Source organism: Schistocerca gregaria, chromosome 6 (assembly GCF_023897955.1).
Source record: "Schistocerca gregaria isolate iqSchGreg1 chromosome 6, iqSchGreg1.2, whole genome shotgun sequence".
Taxonomy (NCBI): Eukaryota; Metazoa; Arthropoda; class Insecta; order Orthoptera; family Acrididae; genus Schistocerca; species Schistocerca gregaria.
Genome location: NC_064925.1, coordinates 435,997,609 through 436,022,304, shown reverse-complemented (window position 1 = coordinate 436,022,304; position 24,696 = coordinate 435,997,609). Strand labels below are relative to the sequence as shown.

Below are 24,696 nucleotides of genomic sequence, written 5' to 3'. Positions count from 1 at the left end.
AAAGACTGTGATTTGATTTCGGTTTTGAAGTGGTTAGTTCTCCTAGTTCTTAATGGTTTCAAAGTTAATTTTTTGGATTTTAGTTTGGGTCCTTTGACGAAATTTACTAATCGTCGTTAGTTGATTGCTGTTATGGATGACGACATGTCTGGTATAATTAAATTTCCCCAGTTACATGGCCTCGTGACGGAACTTGTGAGTTTATAATATACCTTTTTATTATGTTCCACGTGTGTATTCAAATCAAATAAAACGCTTAAGCTTTCGACTGCCGTCCCTGCCATCATCGTCAGGAGTTAAAGTCACTGACTGCCGAGTCTATTGCATCTATATGAATAGCGTTCTGTTTATATAAATGTAATAGTTGACTCTGAAACCTTCCAGAGAGGGACAAAGTGAAGCATTCGCGGAAGCCAAGCTCGTGAACTCATAGCAATCCTCTTCCATCGTGGGACCTAGGCCCACGAGAGAGACAAGCCGCGGCGCTTACGTCACAGCACGTGAGTCGCAGGTCGTACGAGTGGCAACAGTCGACTTTGGCCAGAAGCGAGTAACTATTTCGCGCGAGTTTAATAATCCTTACTGAGCATTAAAATGCATGCAAGCTCTCGATAGCACAAGACAAAATTAAGATCTTTGGTGGGTACCTTTCCATTGACGTATTGATTTCCCATGGGCTCTGCACGGCGCCAACGTTAGCGAAGTACGGCGAACAAGGCGATTAGTGTGACGTCACTAGTTCGTTGCGGGGCCCGTATTTCTCATGGGCCCGACGCGGGACCGAGTGACGTCAGGTGGCACGAGGAGCCCGCACCACGTTTGAAACTGCCACTGCCCCCTTCCTAAAAGCTTCCTTTCACTCAGCATGCAAAGCGCAGTCCTGTGCCACACTCAGAGTCTACCTCTGGTCCTGTTAAAATTGTTGCTGTCTGTTCTAATTTTGGCCGCTTTTTTAATAACAGAGTCTCTGCATGGCGACGTTTGAACCAAAACTCTCGTCTTTTCCAATTGTATTTTGTGTCCGTTTCCTAGTCACTGTTCAGCCAAGGCCGACTTCTCAAGTTCGCTTTGCTTAACATGTCGTGGGTACTCTGCACAGCTCTCAGCAATAGTGCTAGTAGTTTGTCCTACGGAAATGCCACAACACTTGTAAGTAGGCTGTTTAGGTTTTTATATTGGTAACGCCACGTAGCGCTCTGTATGAAAATCACTGGCTGTGCTGTGCGCAGTCTGTGGCTGGGTGGCATTGTTGTAATATTCGCTATTGTAGTGTTGGGCTGTTGGCTGTTAGCGGCGCGTACCGTTGCGCAGTTGGAGGTGAGCCGCCAGCAGTGTTGGATGTGGGGGGAGAGATGGCGGAGTTTTGAAATTTGTAGGACAGGATGTCATGAACTGCTATATACATTATGACTTTTGAACACTAGTAAGGTAAATACATTGTTTGTTCTCTATCAAAATCTTTCATTTGCTAACTATGCCTATCGGTAGTTAGTGCCTTCAGTAGTTCGAATCTTTTATTTAGCTTGCAGTAGTGGCGCTCGCAGTATTTCAGTATCTTGAGTAACGAAGATTTTTGTGAGGTAAGTGATTTGTGAAACGTATAGGTTAATGTTAGTCAGGGCCATTCTTTTGTAGAGATTTTTGAAAGTCGGATTGCGTTGCGCTAAAAATATTGTGTATCAGTTTAAGCCATATTATACATAATATATCCTAGGGGACGTTTCATACACTGACAGGGGACACCATGCACGCCAAAACTCAGGGTGTGACATATGTCGTGTCTTGGCAGCGGGCCGTAACTCTGCTCTCAGCACACTTTCTGTCTCGCTAGTCGTCGCTCGTTGGACATCCAGCGAAAGCAAAGACGGACGTTTGACGCTTGTAGGGAGGCTAGAACGGCAGATTCAAACGTGGCACCACCCCCTAGCGTCACCTGAGGTCACTCGATTCTACAGCGTGACAGAACTACTATGAGCTGCTCAGCTTGCCTTCCACGCATGCATCACTTCGGCCCTCTCTGAATGATTCCAGATGGTGCTATTGCCGCAAAGACAGAAAGAGAGAACAGCGTGTCAGCACCAGCAGTCATCGATTTTAACTCCTGATGACGATGGCGGAGACCAATATCAAAAGCTCGAGTGTTTGTTCGAAGAGATACTGTTTGTTAACGGAGGAGATTTTGTTGACGAATGCCACCGTGAAAGATTCTGGAGACAATAATGATCACAGTCAGAAAAGAGAGAGAAGATTCCATCAGTCGACAGCATCTCTCGGACAGTATAATCATTCGCAGTGGCTCTGTGGTAGAACAGACCGCTTTTGGCAACAAATATTCACCAGTTTTCCCATGATCTATTGAACTAGGCCTACAGACAACTTGTCCATTATGTTTTGTTAGTGTGTCACAATCCTGCGAAAAAACTTACAATGCAAGAAGAGAATTCGATATGTTGTTCCGCCATTCAAATAAAAATGATTCGTTTGTGTGTTTGAAAAATGTAACGGAGTTAAGAAGGCATAGTGAATTCAACTGTGCGAGATCTGTCTCGATAAGGATTTTGTCCATGATAATCATGCTACTTCTACCCCACTTTGTGCTATTCCTTTCACGCTATCTATTCCATAAGCGGAGATAATGGAAAGTTCATTCTCCCCGCCCAAAGTCGAGCCTAAATAACTGTCGTTAATGCCATAGAAGGACAGGCCAGTGAAAATTTGTGGTTTTGACTGTAGTCATACTAACTATTTTTGACCGTCCTTCGAGATCTGTCCGTATTGTGTTTCAGGTGAAGAACGCCGTCTCTGACCCAGCACTGCTGTGGCCTCACGGTGCGATTGTCTACAAAACGGACGAGCAAATCGGTATGTCAGTCTCTGTCCTTATTCTTGATTCTTCCCTTCTCTCTTCACTCATCATACTTATCACCACTTTTCGTTTTAAGCTCTTGCAATGCATCCTCCGTTATGTCTCTACAACTATATTTGCTTACAATACCAGTCTCTCTCTGGTTCTTCTTTGATCTAATTAACGATCTATTATCCGAATTAAGACAGTTCACGTTTAATCTTCATACTTATCTTATGGAGTGATGACGCGAATATAAAGCCCCTGTCAGTCTAATGTCAAAGTCAACTGCCCGTCTTGTTCCCTGCCAAGCTAATGATACTCAGACGACCGATTGTCAGCGAGATAATTGTAAGATCGTGGCACAAAAGAAATGCTGCACCAATATTCATTTAATGAAACAGAGCTTTGACTGGTAAGCTTGAAGATAGCAGTCCCGTCATCAGTTTTACCCATTCTTTGTTGGTAACCCATTCAGGAGCATTCCAAATACTCCCAGTTCCCAAATTTGTCTCAGAAAACATAATGGATTTTCTATTATGACTCAGACTAGAGAAAAGGACAAGAGAAAATGTCTGTTTGGAAACTTAAGATTAGGTATATGGAAAGCAAGAGGAACTGATTGCGAAGAAGAAGAAATAGCTAAAATATTCTCACAACAGACAGATATTGCTGCTGTCTCAGAAATGGAGATGAAGCAGAAAGGTATCAAATATGTTGGAAGATATATAATGGTGTACGGAGGTACAACAGAAAGAAAGATCAAATAAAGACGTAGCAGCATTTATAAACCAGAAATTATGAATACATAAGTGAAATAATTATAACAACAACGATAAAAACAGAAGAGAACAAAGGTCAAATAAAGACGTAGCAGCATTCATAAACCAGAAATTATGAATACATAAATGAAATAATTATAACAACAACGATAAAAACAGAAGAGAAACTCTGACTCTGATAACAGCTTATGCATCGAAGAAAGATAAGGTTGAGGAATCAGTTCCCTTTTATGATCCCCTTCAAAACATTGTGGCTCAGTGTGATCAAAAACTTCAAGGAAAAAAGCCGACCATCTGATAAAATCAAGTACACCTTAAGCTTAACGTTTATTTTACTTATATTGTGAATAGTTGTTACGCTTTTGAGTCTCAAGCATTAGTAAAATATCGAGAAGCATGATTGATCGTAAAATAAATGCAAACAGAGCGAAAACTCACGTATGAAATGCCGTTAGTTACAGCGTATGCATGAATAATTACTTTCAACATTGTATATAGTACTGCGGACCTAGTTTTAATAAAGCACCTCGATACGGCGCCCGTCATATGACGGTCCATTGAAACAGCGGCTTCATTACTGTAGGAAACAAATTTAATAAGCCATTAAATAGTATCAACGTAGAATTATGAAACGTAGTAACATGGAAAATTTGTAAATTTGTGGTAAGGTCTTTATGGGTCCAAACTTGTTCAAATGTGTGTGAAATCTAATGGGACTTAACTGCTAAGGCCATCAGTCCCTAAGCTTACATACTACTTAACCTAAATTATCCTAAGAACAAACACACACACCCATGCCCGAGGGAGGACTCGAACCTCCGCCGGCACCAGCCGCAAGTCCATGACTGTAGCGCGGCGTAGTAACATGTACTCGCCTTTGTTACATAAAGTTAGTTTATATTTCATGTGAAGGTAATAACATGCAATAATTTATAAGTTAAAACTAAACAATATACTGCTGGGAAAAAATGCAACACCCTCGAGCATTGTTTTCAGTGCCACCAGGGTGTTACATGTACAAATTTGGGGTTTTAGTGTTAGTGATTCATTTGTTCACAGTGATCAGCGATCAGACGGAGCTCACGAGACTTGTCTTCGTGCTTTGTCTTTAGACTCTTCAGGCAGTACTGTGATTAGTTTAGAGGTGAACAGTGTTTGCAACATTCATTCTAGGATACACCCATGTCCCAGCGCAGAGTAAGCACTTCTATTAAACAGCTTCAGCCATTTGAATGTGGTCACACTACGGACTTGCAGATAGCTGGATGGACATATCGACGGACTGCTGCATCTGTTGAGCACAACATATCGAAGGCGTGTAAATGCTTCCAACAGTGTTCTGTGGAACATTCCCACGCCTTTAGACCATGTTCTGTACATACGCTTAGTACAGACGCACGTCAACATTGTGCGAGGACAGGTGGTCAGCCGAACATCATCCAGGAACGAAATACGGGCATGTGTTGCACCTGCTCTAGCATCAAGGACTATTGGGGAACCGTCTGCTTCCAGCAGGATTAAGATCACAGTAGAGACCGCGATAGGTACCATAGCCAGTAAGTGCTTAGTCGGTGAAGCACGCATGGGGAGAGCGGTAGCAGTGGCGGTTACGGGCTGTAGGAGAAAGGCCGAGCGCTGGAGGGGAAGCACTGTTCAAAACTGAAGCTCACATTTTTTGCAAATATTAAGTAGAGTCCCCCCACGCCCACAATTGCATGGTAAACATTCAAAAAGATCTGTCACCTCTGCTTTGGTTAGTATCTGAAAAGAATTCCACTGAAAAGGGAGCGATTTATTTTCGCTTGACTCGTTAACCATTTGTAATTTTCAGAGAAGTGCTCATGAATGGCAAATTTTGAGCAAAATCTATACATTTCTCTTGTTGCCGTATTAAAATTTGCTTCTTTTGACAAAACGCAGCGGAGTTTACAAAATGTCACCTCACTAATATGTTGTGCAGACACTATTGTGAGAGAAATCTGAAACAGTGGTTTATTAATTTTATTAAGTGAGGATATGAGAAAAAGTAAGGTCAGTAGTTTATGAAAAAGCACATTCTAGGTACAAAATAAATGTGTAATGTCTTCAATTATGTTGTTCCCAAATTCATAGCATTTCTCTTTTCATCATCTATCGACGTCCCTAAAAATTAAATTCTTTCATTTAAAAAGTCTGTAAGAACTTTTAACATTGCAGTGCGTCAGCAATTGTGAAAAATTTAATGATTGCAAAGAATCCACCCCGATGGCAAATAGAAAGCGACTGTTGACCTAGGTTTCGGTGCAGATAGCCACGCCTTCTTCGTAACACACTAAACTACAAACTGCCTAAAGATTGGACCATGCCACTTAAGGCAGTTTGTAGTTTAGTGTGTTCCGAAGAAGGCGTGCTTATCCGCGCCGAAACCTAGGTCAACAGCCGGTTTCTATTTGCAATCGAGGCGGATTCTTTATAATCATTAAAAAGTCTGTAATTTGTGGAACAACACGGTAGATCATGAAGTTTTGCATAATAAAACTATGGCAAAATACTCTCCTCTTTGTGTGCTATCATTTACCAAAATCTCTTTGCGATATCTCAAATTGCATGTGAATTACGAGGAATGTTTTGGATATTTCATTCTGTTTTATAGCTGGCGTGGCGCGATCGCAAATGAGTGTACTATGTCAGGTCAGTCTTCTTGAGGTTGTTGGCAGATTGAGACCTCCACTCCAGTATAAAGAAAAATCATAGCGACTCCTGTTTTTCATTGCAACCCTTTTAGAATTTCTCACAGTGTCTCATTTACATGTAAATATCACAATAACTATGAACATTAACGAAATGACGGTCGCGTCATCACGAACGTGACATACAAAGGTCTTAGTAGTGCAAAAATGAAATTTTTTTACCGAATAGTTTTCGTAAAATTGACGACTGCAGGGCGTGTGCGTCGGTCTGTGATCGCCGACCTGTCGGAAGGTGGCAAACACACTCGGCCACTCCTCCTGAACAAATGAACGAACTCGCCCAGCGCTTTGGACGAAAACGGTCACTGCACATATGCCACCGTGTCCTGCATAGACTCCACCTCTGTCCAGGCTACCACTGACACCAAGACACTGCCAAGCATGGCTAAAATGGTGTCGTGAAACAGATGACTGTAGAGTGCAACGGCGCTCTGATGTCTTCAGTGAAAAGAGTAGGTTCTGTCTGTATAGGAGTGATGGACGTTTGCAATGGAAAATTGTACTGAAATGCAGGAGGATCTGCAGCGAATTGACGCATGGTGCACGGAATGGCAATTGAATCTCAATGTAAAGAAGTGTAATGTGATACATAGAAAATGCGAATACATAGAAAGATAGGTCCCTTATCATTTAGCTACAAAATAGCAGGTCAGCAACTGGAAGCAGTTAATTCCATAAATTATCTCGGAGTACGCATTAGGAGTAATTCAAAATGGAATGATCATATAAATTTGTTCGTCGGTAAAGCAGATGCCAGACTGAGATTCATTGGAAGAATCCTAAGGAAACGCAATCCGACAACAAAGGAAATAGGTTGCAGTACGCTTGTTTGCCCAATGCTTGAATACTGCTCAGCAGTGTGGGATCCGCACCAGGTAGGTTTGATAGAAGAGATAGAGAAGATCCAACGGAGAGCAGCGCGCTTCGTTACAGGATCATTAAGTAATTGCGAAAGCGTTACGGAGATGATAGATAAACTCTAGTGGAAGACTCTGCAGGAGAGACGCTCAGTAGCTCGGTACGGGCTTTTGTTAAAGTTTCGGGAACATACCTTCACCGAAGAGTCAAGCAGTATATTGCTCCCTCCTACGTATATCTCGCGAAGAGACCATGAGGATAAAATCAGAGAGATTAGAGCCCACACAGACAATCCTTCTTTCCACGTACAATACGAGACTGGAATAGAAGGGAGAACCGATAGAGGTACTCAGGGTACCCTCCGCCACACACCGCCAGGTGGCTTGCGGAGTATGGATGTAGATGTAGATGTAGATGCATTGGAATGATGGACTTACACGTGTATGGCGTAGACCTGATGAGCTGCGTATTCCGCAGTGTTTTCTTCCACGACATACAGCTTCCATCCCAGGCTTCATTGTGTATGAGACCATCAGTTAGTATTTGCGATCACATTTGGCGTTTCTGCAGGGTAAAGTAGCCAGTGCCTGCTACATTCCACAAACTGTTATCCCCATGTTACTACCATTTTTGTTTCCGACAGAAAGGTGAAGTGGTTTTCCAGCAGGATAATGCGCGTCCACATACAGCTGCTGAGGCGCAATGTGGTTTTCGTCGTTTGCAGCAACAGCCCTGCTCAGTAAGATCACCAGATCTCTCGCCAACTGAATACGTATGGTACATGAAGAAGTGGGAACTTACTCATTCTTCGGTACCTGCATAAACAATTGCCGAATTATAACAAAAGGCCAAAGTGCTTGGAACATGCTATCGCTGTATGGCATTCGTCGCCTTTGTGATCGTTTTTCATGCGAGAATACACGCTGTGTTGCCACCAGAGTGTGGTAACCGGTGTACTGACGCGACAGCTTGGGCTCTTTTTACTGTGACATGCGTGTTTCATTTGTCCTGAACCTGTTACCATTTACTCGTATAATGACGTATTATTGTCGGCTCAATTGTCAATAAACTGGCCTTGTCCTTGAAGGTGTTGTAATTTTTTTCCCGCAGTGTACCGGGTGGTTTTAATTAAACTTTCCCACTTAACACGTTATAACACAGAGTCTAAGTACCGCACGAGGACCAAACTTGCTAGCACTAACGTCAAGGACATGAGAAAGAGAAATAATGCAGAATCAGTTTAACTGAAACACTTTTAATGTGCTGATACGGTACATCATACCATTACTGTTACAGAAAGGGGCTCAATAAGGCGTCCAAAGTCTGAAAGCGTAGGATTGCATCCTGCACAGCAGGACGAAGCATGTCAGTAGGTATGCTGGCTACCTCTTTGATATGCTGCGTTTCAGATCAGCACATGTGTGATAACTACCGTCAGATAATTCGATCGTTTCCAAATGTGTTTCGAAGAAGCAGGTGAACTTCACGAGCGATGTACGGTGGGGCCTCATCTTGCATGAAAACTGTTGCATTCAATGCATCTCTCTCCCGTATGGCGGGTATGACATGCTGGCGAAGCATATCGCAGTAATGCTGGTCAGACACACTGCACGTCTTTGGTCCTTCAGCGCCAACCTGTTCAAAAACGAAAGAGCCAATGATGAACGGGGCCGTGAAGCCACACAATACGGTGATACGTTCACCTTACAAAGGAAGTTCATGCACAGTGACCGGAGGTGAAGATCCCCACTCTCGGAAATTCGGTGTGTTCATCTCACCCGTCAGAGAAAAATGAGCTTCGTTGTCCGTAGGATGGTCCAGGGTCAGCCATCGTCAATTTCAATCCTTGCGAGAAAGTGGAGACGGAAGTCAACACGTCGTTGTGTGTCCTGTGTTGCAAGCTGCTGTGCGATATGGATCTTGTACAGATACTATCTGAGAATGATTCAAAGCACCATCTGTACAGTGGACCACGGGATCTTCAACTGTCGTGACACAGCACGCGCACTGCCTGACGATCGGGAATTGCGAGTGGCGTTGTGTGTCACAGCAATAGCGATTTCATTAACCACATATGGTGCAATCGGTCATTGGCCTCTTCCCGGAGCGACGCCCAGCTCTCCAGTTGATTCGAACTTCTTCATCATGCTCCGTACACCAGGTGGAGAAGAGGACCGTTCTGTAATCCTTTCAGCCGGAGATATTCTCCAAGTGCACCTGCAGGATTTCTGTTGTTTTGATAATAGAGCTTCACCAATAATGCCCTGCCCCTTTTGTCCAAGCTCATATTGATCGTCAACAACTGTACAGCGACTGGTCAGGTGTGTGTGACTATGAATCACGATGACTGATCGCGGCACCTGGTGGCCGTGGTTTGAACTGGACGATGGCGCTGTGACGCATGGATGGGAATCATGCACCCTACACTCTGGACATTGATGCGACCAACTTTGGTACTCATACGGTAATTATTTTCGTTGTTATAATGTTTTAAATAGAGAACGTTTAATTATAAACACCAAGAATTTAAACCTAACGTAGCCAGTCGCGCTCCAAAGTCCGGATCTAAAATAAGAATGAGAAATATACCATTGCAGGTAATAGTCTTGTGTTCTTCTCCTGACGCCGGCCAGAGTGGCCGAGCGGTTCTAGGCGCTTCAGTCCAGAACCGCGCGACCACTAGGGTCGCAGGTTCGAATCCTGCCTCGATCATTGATGTGTGTGATGTCCTTAGGTTGGATACGTTTAAGTAGTTCTAAGTTCTAGGGTACTGATAACCTCATATGTTAAGTCCCCTAATGCTCAGAGCCATCTCCTCCTGACACATCATTTCCGTGTATAATGAAGCTATCCGTGAGGCCACATAGTCAGCACTATGTCAACCACCGATAAAAATTATTACAGTTAAATTAAAACGTTTTATGTGCTAGGAAAATCCTTGATACCTGTGGCACGTTAACTGTGGGATGACAAGTTACATTTGTGGAGGGAGGGTTGGCGGGGAGGGAGGAGCAGAAAGTGAAACTCTGTGACCCTCCTCCCAGAACCGAACCCAGAATTTCGTCACCTAGTTATGAAATATCTTGTGGAACCTACTTTGGAGATATACAGTTGGACAATGTGTCTCTTTGATCACTAGGTTGCCCAGAGTCTGCACAGTGCGAAATCCTGATGAAGGCCATCGAGCACTACCACCGCAACACGTGCATCCGCTTCAAGCAGTGGTCGGGCGAGGCCAACTACGTGAGGCTCTTCTTCAACCCGGAGAGCGGCGCCTGCTGGTCCCCCGTGGGTCGCCAGGGCGGCGAGCAGCTGCTGTCTCTGGGTGAGAGGTGCTGGTAAGTCCCACAGTCAACTGCTGTGTACCACAGTGTCCGAGGTTCACTGCGCAAGAGTCATGTGCGGCGGGGTTCAAGAAGTGGCACCGTCAACTGTACTGACGAAGCCAACGTCGTCTATCTTCTTTAGTAGTTTTTAGGCTAAAATCCACTAAATATACACTATCTGATCCAAAGTATCCGGACACCTATTAGTGGACATTAATGTGGGAAGTATCCACCCTTCACCCTTATAATAGTTTTCACTGTGGTGTCTGAATGTCTGTGAAAAAATGACAAAACACTATTCCTCATGCCAAAACCAGAGTAGATGGTGCTGTTTGGCTCTGGGGTGCAGAGTGAAATCGACATTATCACCCCAAAAGTGGCCAATGGTGCTCAGGTCGGAACTCTGGGCAGGGCAATCCTTTCAGAAATGTTACTGTGCACAAACCATTGCCTCACACTCCTACTTTATGACAGAGCACTTAGTCATAGTGACATAAACAGTCATCGTCTCCAGTCTCTTCCTCTACGGCACACGGGGCGCAATGCTGTAAAATGTGTTCGTGCCCTTCCACATTTATCGTTTTCTAATGCCGAACAAGGGGACCATACCCTAACTACGAAAAACACGCCTACGTCGCAACACCACCACCTCCAAGCTAAGCTTCACACGATGACAAGTAACATCCTCAAGCTATTCGCAAAACCCAAACCCTTCCACCGGCTATTCACCGAGTGCAATATGATTCACTACTCAGAAACATTCTTCCATGCTATCCACTATCCAGTGCCACCGCTCTTCCAGTCACCTCAAGCTTCGCTTAGCATTGATTACAGAAATACTTGGCCTATAATTAGCTTCCGACCATATACCCCACTCTTTTTAACCCCTACGCGCAGTCATTGTGCGAGCTGGACTGCTGGTAGCACTCTGGAACTCACGTACGATTCCTTCGCTGATTTCACGCGATTTTTTTGTTATTTTTTTTACAGCCACCCGCCGCAATACTCGGTCAGTCAGTACATCAGGTCCGCCTGCTCTTGCTTCAGCTGTGGATGTTCATTCACTTTTCCACGTCACAATCACATTGACCTGGGCAGCTTTAGAAGGGCTGAAAATGTCTCTGGTGGATTCGTTACTCACGTGATCTCCAATAACTCGTCCACGTTCGACGCAACTCAGCTCTCCTGAACGAACCATTCTGTTGTTACTGCTTCTCTGCTGATAGTCCAATGCTCCCCACTTTCTTTTATACTGGCGAGCTCGCCTCTCGTGATATCTAGTGGCCAACTGCACATTATGTATGTTTCCGGATACGTTCGATCAGGTAATGTATTTTGTTGTTTAGTTTGTAAAAAGTGAGCCATAATCGTCACATTCTCGAGCCCACAACTGCTGTTGGGTAGTTAGGTACTTGTTCCATCGATCGTATTCATGATGAAGGTTAATATGTGAAACTTATCAATAAAACAGACATAGGATATACAGGGTCAGTCAGGAGAGAGGTACTTGATTTGAGGGGTGTTAGTGATTCTGAACAAAAAACTTCATATGGACGTATAACCTATTGAATGGTTTCCGAGATAGAACACATTTAATATCACTTTTGTGCGTTTTTCTTGAATAACTAACCGCACCCTCCAGCGGAAACGTGTCACAGTACAAAATTAAACTATATTAAATTAAACTATATTAAATTTCCTACAAAAATGTTCCGTTTAATTTTTCTCTAGAATTAATGGTTTATGCCAAGAGAGAGCGAGAATGTTGAAAAACTCGGTCTACGCTCACGCACTATAGCTTACGTAGTTTTTGTAGTCTAATTTGAGGTTGTTTCCAGACTTGATAGACCACAAATGTGTTCTTTTCAACTTGCTCTACATTACCATGGCACATTGTAAACCTCAAATTGGCCTACAAAAACGAAGTAAGCTACAGCACACAAACCAAACTCTTCGCACGCACCATTAGTTCTATAGACAAAAATGAATAGGACCTTTTCTGTAGGAAATTTAATATAGTTTAATTTAGTACTGTGGCACGTTTCCGCTGGAGGGTGCGGTTAGTTATTCAAGAAAAACGTACAAAAGTGATATTAAATGTGTTCTATCTCGGAAACCATTCGGAATAGAGCATGCGTCCATATGAAGTTTTTTGTTCAGAATCACCAATACTATCACACCTCAAAGCATGTACCTTTCCTCCTAAATCAACCCTGTATATACAAGGTGTTCAAAAGAAGCGTCGAAAACTTTGAGGGGTGGTAGTACTCATCGAAACAAGAAAACTAAGTCCAATAAACATGTGTCTGGAAATGCATACTTTCTGAGATAAGCCGGCCGCGGTGGTCTAGCGGTTCTAGGCGCTCAGTCTGGAACCGCGCGACTGTTGCGGTCGCAGGTTCGAATCCTGCCTCGGGCATGGATGTTTGTGATGTCCTTAGGTTAGTTAGGTTTAAGTAGTTCTAAGTTCTAGGGGACTTATGACCACAAATGTTGAGTCCCATAGTGCTCAGAGCCATTTGAACCATTTTTTTTCTGAGATAAACACGTGTTTACGTTGGATGTTCAGTGTGGCGTCCATTCATGACAATGCACCCTGTGCCCGCCGGCGTAAGAAATGACGTACCCATTTGAAGTGTACCCAGTTGGTGCTGTATCTGCTTGCACTCATTGAAGACACGTCCTTGTAGTGTCCGCACATCGTTGGTTGGCGTGGCAAAGACCAATTCCTTCAAGAGTCCACATAACCAAAAGTCTAGTCGATTCAGGTCTGGGGAAGGATCAGTCCAAAGTGCGCCCCCCCCCCCTCCCTCCCTCCCTACCCCTACCCCCCCCCCCCCCCACACACACACACCGAACAATCCAGATGTCCTCAAATGTCTGCGTCAGATGTACGCGCACATTGGGATGAAAGTGTGCTGGTGTGTCATCACGCGTGAACGCATTTGTATTCGTTGCTACAATAGCGCAGCCTCCGTCAAGATAAGCAATACATTAATAATGCGCCTCAGTTAACCTTTGTGGTAGCACGTATGGCTCTATTTAACTATCGCCAAGCACGCCTGCCCATACGTTGATTGAGAATCGGTGTTGCCCTCTCTCCTGCATTGCTCGCGGATTTACATCTGCTCATACAAGCTGGTTGCGGAAATTCACAACACAATCTCTTGAGAATTCTGCCTCATCGGTAAATAAAATCTAGGATGTGAACTGTGGATGTGCGGCACACTTCTGCGATAGCCACTGACAGAACAGCCGTCTGCCGTGACGATCCTGTGGTCCTCCAAGGCAGGCGTGATTACTGGTGAGGGGCCTTCCACTATCAGTCTTCCGAGATGCAAGGATACCTGTGTCCCTCAGACGCTGGAAAAGTCTACCGAACAGCTTATCAGACGGCACTCGGCGCTGTGGACATCCTTCAACGTAGAGGGCACGGGCTCACAGGCTACGTCAATTTGCTAAACCATAACAGAATGCTATATCCGTCATTTCGCATGTCGAGTAGTAGACTTCCATTGCTAACAAGTGGTGGAAGAGAGAAAATGTAAACATACTACACCATCTGAGCATACAAAAAGCGGCCGGCCGTTGTGGCCGTGAGCACTATGGGACTCAACATCTTAGGTCATAAGTCCCCTAGAACTTAGAACTACTTAAACCTAACTAACCTAAGGATATCACACACACCCATGCCCGAGGCAGGATTCGAACCTGCGACCGTAGCAGTCCCGCGGTTCCGGACTGCAACGCCAGAACCGCTAGACCATAGCGGGCGGCCGGTTCTAGGGGCTTCAGTCTGGAACCGCGTGACCGCTACGGTCGCAGGTTCGAATCCTGCCTGGGGCATGGATGTGTGTGATGTCCTTAGGTTAGTTACGTTCAAGTAGTTATAAGTTCTACGGGACTGATGACCACAGATGTTAAGTCTCATAGTGCGCAGAGCCATTTGAACCATACAAAAAGCGCAACAACAGTAAACACATATACGAATCCGCTTTTGGAAGAAGATAAAACAAAATGATACATACACAAGGTTGATAGTACTGTACAATAATGTACACAAACTCGACGAAAACTAACGTAGCCCACAACAAGTCTCGAACCACATAAGTGACTGCAGACCACCTAATGGTAGGTAGAGTACTGTGAGTAAAGACATCATGATACCCTGCCGATACATTTGACGGACCGCCAGTGCAACAATAGTGCTAATGACTGCTGCCAAGCGAAGCGAGTGTTTATCATGGAAAGTATGCGTTTTTGGACCCATGTTTATTGGACTTATTTTTCTTGTTTCAGTGGGTACTACAAGTACTCTCAGAGTATTCCATACTCGTTTTTGAACTTCTTTTATATGTAATAGGAAAAATATTTATATGGTTTCATATTGGCCATTTACACATTTTTTCTTTAAAAATGGCTAATTAATTATGACAAAGAATTCTTCTATCGTATAAAATCAGTTGCTAAAAAGATACGTCTATAATCTACATTTTCAAACGCTTCTGCCATTTGTCATAAATTTTATTTCCAGGGATGAATTGTCAAAGAGTCAAATAGCTGTGTATTGTACCCATTCCTGTACCAAAGTTAGATTCATTAATGGGTAACGGAGATCACTTTTCCTTCTACTGTTGTAACTCTGAATAGCTCTTTTAATATAAAACTCAGATGGATTGTTGATAACATATTTGATAAGTGAATAAATGTTGTAAGTTTCTGGATAGTATATCCAGCTGGTTAAAGAGATGAAAGCAAGATGTGCATGTGACAAACCCACACATAATTCTAATTATTTTCTTTTGTGCAATGAATTCCTTTAGCCTAAGTGGGGTGTTGCCCCAGAATATAATCCCAAGACATCAGAAAATTAAAATATGCCAAATATATTAACTTCTGCATCCCAAAGTTTACAGTTATTCATTTAGCAAAAGCAACTAAACCAAAACGTTTTAGCAGATCTGTGACGACATACTTCTCCTATAATCGTTGGTTTGTCCAAGATTTCAAGTCCACCGCTTCATTTCATGTTTAAGCCAATATTAGAATCATAAATAACAAACACAAAAACTGCATAATGATAATTTATAATTGCTCAGTACAAAAACAAAGGCATCTTACTCCACATCCACATGATATATTCAGGTTTTGGCACCGTACTATTTAAGATAATGTACTAGAATCGTTCACTAAACGTCGATCCATACTTTTTTTCTCAGAACATGTTTATTCTAAAAAATTGATGTCAATATCAATCAATATTTCTTTTTCATGTATTGTTTTTCTGCATAGTCTCCATCACCGTCTATGGCCACGAGCTAGTTTTGTGTAATAGCATGTAATCCCTATTGGTAAAAACTCTCGTCCTGTCCTCATAACCATGTTTTCGCTGCGTTAATTACACTCTCATCATCTCCATAATGTGTTCCAAACAGATGGAAGTCCGAGGGCACCAGTTCTGAGCTATAGGGTGGACGAGACAATGATGCCCAACCTAGTTCGCGAAGTGTTCTCGGATTCTGAGACTTTTGTGTGAACATGCAAGTTGAGCTGGAGGAAGCTTTGTCCTGGCAACTGCATCGTTACCATATTCTGTACACAAACATTTATGGATTTTCACCGCTATTTCTTCTTCTGCAACTAAGAATTCAATTACAGCATGTTGTGTCTAACGAGTGCCTTGTGTAGTTTCATAGACACCATTCTGAGGGTTCACTATATCACAATTGTTCGAAACTTCGCGTAAGTATAAAGGAAACATCAAATTTGAAAGCATCTAAAAGAATGTTTTCATATATATAACAAAGGATGTAAAAAGGAATTTTGGACATTTTTTATCGAACGACCCTCGTAATTATCGGAATCACTGGCTTAACTGGCTCAACAGTTTCCAGAACTAGCTATAATTGTCCACATTCAGCTGAAGCTGCTTCTGTTAATATTTTAGCTTGTGACATCTTTCTTATGGCGTCAAACAAGCTCTACGCCATTGCTACTTAGTGTCCTATACATAAAATGATTATTTATAGTTTTCATTTATCCTGAAGATCAATATTCCGTACAATTCAATGAATCAAAATAGTATTCACGGACCCTCACATAATTCTGGTTCCGTCTGCATGCAAATAGTTTTTTTTAACATATCGACTGAACCGGTTGGACGTGGAGATACAAAAGCGAAAACTGCTGTAAAACAAAGTTACACAAAAGATTATATATTACTCAAAGATTACAGATTTGAACTTGGGTTTTTCCAGGGCCTAGTATCTCGTAAGTTACTGATGCGATTCTATCAATGTTTTAATTAATCAATATTAATTAATAAATTTAATATTAGTTTCAGGCTTTGCAAGATTAGTCCGTGGATGCTATGCCCCACAAAACCTGTTATTTCGTTGCAAATAAGAGGTGGTTCTGGCTATCGGTATATATTAGTAATGCCAGGGGTAATTTTCAAAGAGGAACGAAATACGATACTTGAACCACATGAAGAAAGCTGATAAAGTCACTCTAAGTAAAAAAAAAATCGACATAGTAAGGGTTAGATGATTTCAAGAAATCTTATGAAGTGGCCAGAAGTAACGGTACGTCAAAAAAATTGGTTGTTGTTGTGGTCTTCAGCCCGAAGACTGCTTTGATGCTGCCCTCCACGCTACTCCATCATGTGCAAGCCTCTTAATCTCCAAGTAGCTACTGCAATCTACATCCTTTTGAACCTTTTTACTGTGTTCATCTTCTGGTCTCCCTTTACAACTTAAATCACCACCCCCCTCCCATTTCCCTCCAACAGTAAATTGTTGTCTTGTGATAATCTCTGCACGTTACAGATCGATTAACTGAAACGTTTTCTTTAGGACGCTCACATCACCGCTATAAACACCGACGCAACAACACGACGCACAAGGGAGAGAGGAACTTACAGAAAATTCCCTATCAATATGTGAAAAGAGAGAATAAAACACACATGGGCATCTGTGTGACTACAAAATGCAGACACACACACACACGTTGTTACAAATGCAGTGAGATTTGAAGACGATCAGATCTTGGTGAAAATATTGGCCACTGACTTAATATAATTAAAACTAATGTAATTTGAGCAAATAGTCGAAAAGGTCCGCTATCGTTTGACTACACGGCCGGTGATCAATCACAGTCATCATCTACAATCGTTTAATATGATGACATTTAAGGTGAAACAATCAAAAAAACATAGTCTCGGAGAATCCAGATGCCAGAAAGATTTATCGGAAGACGTGTAATTCTAGGACGGAAGAGTTAGCTTATACAATATGGGAAAGAGATAACTAGTCCGACACACCTCAAAACCTTCCTCCTAACATCTTTAGCGAGCTGTCCTGATGTCACAAAACATCTTAAAACACCCTGTGTTCGCTCGATCGTCATCTAAAGTAGAGGGCAAGGCCGTAGGTAATTACAACAATATTCTCTCGTTATCAAACAAAATGTGTCCACGCACTTTACACAGGCCAACCTTCAAGCCAGTACATCCTTCATCCTCAATAGTCTGTTTCAGTTGTTTTACTCTGTGTATGCCGCTACACTTTCTCACTCTGTTGATCCATCCAGCCAACAGGGGTAGGCAAACTAATGTGAACACCTGTACTTACTTGGTAATGGTTTATTAATAAGGGGTTGGACCCTATTTGCCCGTAATACGGCTGCGATTCTTCTAGGAGTATTGGCATATGATTATTGTATAGTCTCCAGTTGAACGTTATGCCACTCTTCGATCAGAACCTCTTCAAACTCCTGTAGTGACGAGGAAGGCGGAAATCTGCTCTGGAATCTGCGCTCCAATACCTCTCAGAAGTGCTCGATAATGTTCAAGTCCGGAGACTGTGCTGGCCAGGGAAGACGCTGCAATTCAGTTGCATTTTCCTCATACCACGATTGTGCTGTCCTGGCTCTGTGAGTGGGTGCATTATCGTCCTGAAATATGGCATCATTTTTGGGGAACAGTATTTGAATCAGGGGGTGCGCCTGATCACCTAAAATGTTCACATAATCGTTGGCTACAACACTGCCTTTGACAGTAATGATGGGACCAACAGAATACCATGATATGGCTGCCCACACCATCACACTTCCACTTCCATGCTTAACCGTTGGAATCAAGAAATCAGGATTGTAGGCTTCTTTTTGGCCTCTCCAGACATAAACCTGGCCCTATGTTGGAAATAACGAAACCGTTGACTCGTTGAACCATGTTACGTGTTCCCACTGATCAACCGTCCGGAATTTATGCTCCTGACACCATGTTTTACGCTCCTTTGCGTTGGTTCTCGTCGCTAATGGTTGCGGTATAGCAACTCGTCCATGAATATTCGCTTTATGGAGTTCTCGGTGAACAGCGTCGATAGATACAGGGTCTCGAAGATGGCTATTGTGCTCTGCAGTCACTTTAGCCGCTGTGGTTTTGTGTTGTTTTGACACAATTCGTGTTAGCGTTTGATGATCTCTGTCATTTAGTTTTGATTTGCACCCATTATTACGTTCACACGATGATGTCTTTCCATGTTTTGTATAGACTGTTATGACTGTAGAAACAGTTGCTCTTGAAACACTCAGTAAGTTGGCTCCCATGGTTGCTGATGGGGCCCCCATAATCTGCCCTCTTTGGAACGCTGTTACGTTTTTTTATTGCACGTCGACCTCAGCCTCTGAATGCAAATAAGGAGTGTGTACTACTCGTAAACAAACTGCACTGATGCCTAGTCCGTAGTGAACACGCACAGTCCAGTGCGAACGTGCCTTACCTGCGTGCCTTACACAATCATCCCATTCATACCACTGTTCACATTATTTTTCCTGTCCCCTGTAGCTCAGTTTTTCCTAGATATCTTAGCTCGTTCTTCACTAACTTCTTTCTTTTGTGGTAAGTACTTTCCAAAAACATCTTTTTTAGTTTATTCCCCCTAGTTTCTCTTAAGTATTGTCCACTTTATAATTTAAAAAAAAAAAACTGCATTCCTGTATTCAGATGTTTCCACTTTTATCGTCTCTAGTTTTCCCGTGATTCGCTTATCACTCTATAAGATGATGTTTTTAATTTCAGAAATTTGACGCATGCGGAACTTTTCTGTAGCAGAGAGGTTCTTTTTTTGATCAGCACCAATTTGCATATCACTTGCTTCGAACTTTGTCTCTTTGTCTCTTGCTAGTAGTACTCGTTAACTTTTTCTGCCGTGTCTTCCAAATTTCATCATCATCATCATCATCATCATTTTAGACTAATTATGCCTTTCAGCGTTCAGTCTGAAGCATAGTCCCCCTTATAAAATTCCTCCATGATCCCCTATTCAGTGCTGACATTGGTACCTCTTCTGATGTTAAGCCTATTACTTCAAAATCATTCTTAACCGAATCCAGGTACCTTCTCCTTGGTCTACCCCGACTCCTCCTACCCTCTACTGCTGAACCCATGAGTCTCTTGGGTAACCTTGCTTCTCTCATGCGTGTAACATGACCCCATCATCTAAGCCTGTTCGCCCTGACCGCTACATCTATAGAGTTCATTCATAGTTTTTCTTTGATTTCCTCATTGTGGACACCCTCCTGCCATTGTTCCCATCTACTAGTACCTGCAATCATCCTAGCTACTTTCATATCCGTAACCTCAACCTTATTGATAAGGTAACCTGTATCCACCCAGCTTTCGCTCCCATACAACAAAGTTGGTCGAAAGATTGAACAGTGCACAGATAACTTAGTCTTGGTACTGACTTCCTTCTCGCAGAAGAGAGTATATCGTAGCTGAGCAATCACTGCATCAGCTTTGCTATACCTCGCATCCAGTTCTTTCACTATGCTGCCAACCTATGAGAATCCTAAGTACTTGATACCGTCCACCTGTTCTAACTTTGTTTCTCCTATTTGGCACTCAACACGTTTATATCTCTTTCCCACTGACATTACTTTCCTTTTGGAGATGCTAATCTTCATACCATAGTCCATACATTTCTGATCTAGATATGAAATATTACTTTGCAAACTTTCAATCGAATCTGCCATCACAACTAAGTCATCCACATATGCAAGACTGCTTATTTTGTGTTCACATATCTTAATCTCACCCAGCCAGTCTTTGTTTTCACTTATTAGCCGTAAGCTAAAGATCTGGTCCTGACAACCTCTAAGAGGCCTATACCCACACTGATTTTCATCCAATTGGTCCTCAACTAATACTTGCACTTTCCTTTCAACAATACCTGAGAACATTTTACCCACAACGCTGATTAAAGAGATACCTCTGTAGTTGTTACAATCTTTTCTGTTTCCATGTTTAAAGATTGGTGTGATTACTGCTTTTGTCCAGTTTGATGGAACCTGTCCCAACTCCCAGGCCGTTTCAATTATCCTGTGTAGCCATTTAAGACCTGACATTCCACTGTATTTGATGAGTTCCGACTTTTCATCCACCCCAGCTGCTTTATTGCACTGCAATCTACTGACCATTTTCTCCACTTCCTCAAATGTGATCTTATTTCCATCATCATTCCTATCCCATTGTACATCGAAATCTGAAACATTACTGATCGTAGTTTCACTTACATTGAGCAACTCTTCAAAATACTCCCTCCATCTGCCCAAGGAATCCACAGGATTCACCAGCACTTTTCCTGACCTGTCCAAAATACTTGTCCTTTCCTTCTTACCTCCCTTTCGAAGATTGCTAATTACACTCCAGAATGGTTTTCCAGCAGCTTGACCCAAAGTCTCCAACCCGTTTCCAAAGTCTTCCCAAGATTTCTTCTTTTCAAATTTATAAAGTTTAATTGTTCTCTTTTCCACAACTCTCCAACAATTCTCGTGTTGTCTTCGTCAATTCTCTAGACAATTTTTGAGTTAAGTAGATTGTTCATTCCATTCAACTGTCTATTTTCTATAATTTCTCTCTACCACTATCACAAGACATGGCTAGAAAAAACTGATATTCTGAAGAACATTGCCATAACAAATGGACACGACAACTCTATAGTCACAGGTACATTTAACAAATCAAAATGAAGAGAGAAAGAACCTAAATTAAATAAGAAACAACATGACATATCAAGACCTAAAATCTGACAAAACACTTTGTAGAGGACGTAAGGTGTCGTAATACCACAGAGATGGAAAGATTAGCACGAAACAGGAATAGGGGGATGAAACTTCCTGCTAGAGTAAAACTGTGTGCTAGACCGAGACTCGAACTCGCGACCTCCGCCTTTCCCGGACCATTGTGACTGAGCTACCCAAGCACGAAACACGACCCCTTCTCACAGCTTTACTTACGCCTATGCCTCGCCTCCTACCTTCCAAACTTTACAGAAGTTCTCCCGCGTAACTTACAAGACTAGCACCCCTGGAAGAAAGAATAATGCAGAGACATGGCCTAGGCACAGCCTGGGGGAATGTTTCTAGAATGAAATTTTCATGTGCACTGACATGAAACTTCCTGGCAGACTAAACTGTGTGCCAGACCGGAACTCGAACTCGGGACATCCCCAGCCTGTCGCTAAACCATGTCACCGCACTATTCTTTCTTCCAGGAGTGCTACTCTTGCAAGTTACACAGGAGAACATATGTGAAGTTTGGAAGATGGAGATGACGTACTAGCCGCAGTAAAGCTGTGAAGACGGTTGTGAGTCGAGTTTGGTAGTTCAGTCAATAGAGCACTTGCCCACGAAAGACAAAGGTCCCGAGTTAGAGCCTCGGTCCGTTACAAAGTTTTAATCTTGCAGGAAGTTTCACATCAGCGCACACTCCGCTACAGAGCGAAAATTTCATTCTGGAATAAGGCAGTGAATTAAAAAATTGAGCTTATTACTGGAATCAAAATTAGTCTCGTCACACCAACAAAAACGTAAACCAGGTTTATGAAACAAGCAACTGCTTCAGGTGTGAATGGCATCTTCCGGTAGTCTGGTAAGCAGAGATTTTCGCACATTAGGCAGTGCAATCAAAAAAAGACCGACCGACTTAATCATGTGGTCAAAAGTATCCAGACATAACGGTGGTGCGAGCTAAAGTTTAGCGTCCTACACTGAGAGAACCCAGTCCATATTGTCATGGGCAACCTTACGATTGAGTGTCAGACGGCAGTCCATAAAGCCAACAGCTGTGCCAGTAGTCTTCGTGTTCACATGGGTGTTTAGGGTCGGACGAAGTCTGCGTTGCAGCGCTTCCCATAAATATGCAGTGGGCTTCAAAACAGGACTGTCCATTACCAGCACTCTATTGTGAAACCAGGCCGCTAGAGATTGTATTGTAAATTGCTTCTATAACTGAGCGCTCTGTCACGTTAACACCTATCGTGCTGACCTCAAAATTGGCCTTCGTAGGTAAGTAACTAGTAAGAGGTCAAGTTATGGATTATAGGAATATCAACGTAGCAGCAAAAAAGTTTGTTTATCGGGGTGATTATTACCAGTGAGATTTTTCTCAGTGATATTATTCAAACTTCCAAATAAGTGTAACGAACAGTTCTATTTTGGCAGCTGTAGTAAGTAATCGGTGCGATATTTTTTTTCGTAGAAATGGAAGAGGCTGATTGTTGTTAGTTAACACCTTTTTTTTAAATTAGGAGAGGAGGTGTGAGGCTTGTATGAAATGAGCTGAGGAAAATTCATGAGGAGACAGCTTCATCTCAAAGGACTGTTTATTACTGTATAAATTAATGAGGTCGTGTGAGTGCTACAAATTCAGACGCACAGTGGTGGTTCGCTTCTGAAAAAATGGTCGATAAAATTCTTAGTATAGCTATAGAAGTTAAGATTCATGAGATATTAGGCATCTCATACGAAGAGGTGCATAATATTCTACATAAATCTCTACATGTGTGTAGATTCAGTGCGTGATAGGTGCGATGACTGCTAACTCCAGAACAAAGACATTGGACCACATTCTTAAATAGTGTTGGAAACTACTGAAGTATTTATTTAGAAAGTTTCTAGTGTCATTATGCAATTATATACAAAACTTTGATTCGTCACGAAACCCTAGACACAACAGTACGTTGGCGACTATTTCAGTGCACTAGAAAAGTGGAAACCGAATTCCCAACAGTAAAAGTGATGGAGCCAATTTATTGGAATTGATTGTCCATTTGTAAAAATTGAAGCAATTACCGGTCATCGTTCTGCAACGTTACTGGTCCAGGTGCGTAGACAGCTGCAACAGAATCGACTAACACCAGCGCGAAAAGCGTACACAGGACAACATATCGACTGTACGATGACACGAGTATGAGCTCGACACCAAAATAGTTCACAAGACATTGTATTCGTAGTTTTGGTTCTCTGAAACTTTTTTCTCTTTCTTAATTTCTAAAAACGACTTGAAGGGAAAAACATTTCGCCGAGGAAAGAACTTATCTGTTCTTCGTACATTGGTACAATTTTTAAAGAGGAAATAGAAACTAGAACCTTTTGGAATCAAATGTATTTCATCCAATAAATATGACGAAACTGTTGCACTGCTTACAAAAAAATAGTTATTGTTTGTTTATCAAACTCTTCATCCCACTTCTGTGCTGTGTCAGTAGAAATTATAGGGTAAAATTTCAGGATAGAATACTTTTGATAGGAAGGTCACTAAGAAAAAAAAATTATTCCCGTAATACCGTATCTTTCAAAGTAGATAGCAATTGCGTTATTTCACATTTACTTTTTCAGCCTGACTTTCGAGTGAACGTTGTCAAATATAACTACATATTGGGAAGACATTCGTTTCAGGAACAAGCTGAGATGTCATTAAATTATGACAAAGCCAGCGGAACGATCGGCGGTATACGAAAGCCGCGAGACGTTGGCAGGTTACGACGTGCGTCTATAAGACTTGTCAGCCCTTCGTTACCTCTGAGTCATCAGTCCACTGTTACGCGTGTTCAACAAGCTCTGGCCATCTGATCTGAAAAAGACGCCAAGGTAATGGAGAAGTGAAAGATGGCGCCGATGGACGGAAGAAGAAATAGTGAAGCAACATGAGAGAAATTCAAAGTACGTACATTAATTTGTGCCCCATCAGGCTAAACAATAGGAGCCTATTGGCTATATTATGTATCCTTGCACTTGAGAAGATTATGCAAGAAATGTTTCGTGAAAATTCTCTGGAATAGAGATTTGAGGCAAGATATCACACATTTGGCGTA

At 42.4% G+C, this 24,696-nt stretch overlaps 1 protein-coding gene across 1 annotated transcript in view; it reads left to right on the top strand.

Moving 5' to 3' along the window:
- LOC126278902 (meprin A subunit beta-like) overlaps nucleotides 1-24,696 on the top strand; it is a 66,507-nt gene that overhangs the window by 18,633 nt on the left and 23,178 nt on the right. The window contains exons 2-3 of the mRNA XM_049979177.1: nucleotides 2,787-2,862; nucleotides 10,354-10,552. Of these exons, the coding sequence (XP_049835134.1) occupies nucleotides 2,787-2,862; nucleotides 10,354-10,552 (275 nt within the window). The remainder of the gene's footprint in view (nucleotides 1-2,786; nucleotides 2,863-10,353; nucleotides 10,553-24,696) is intronic.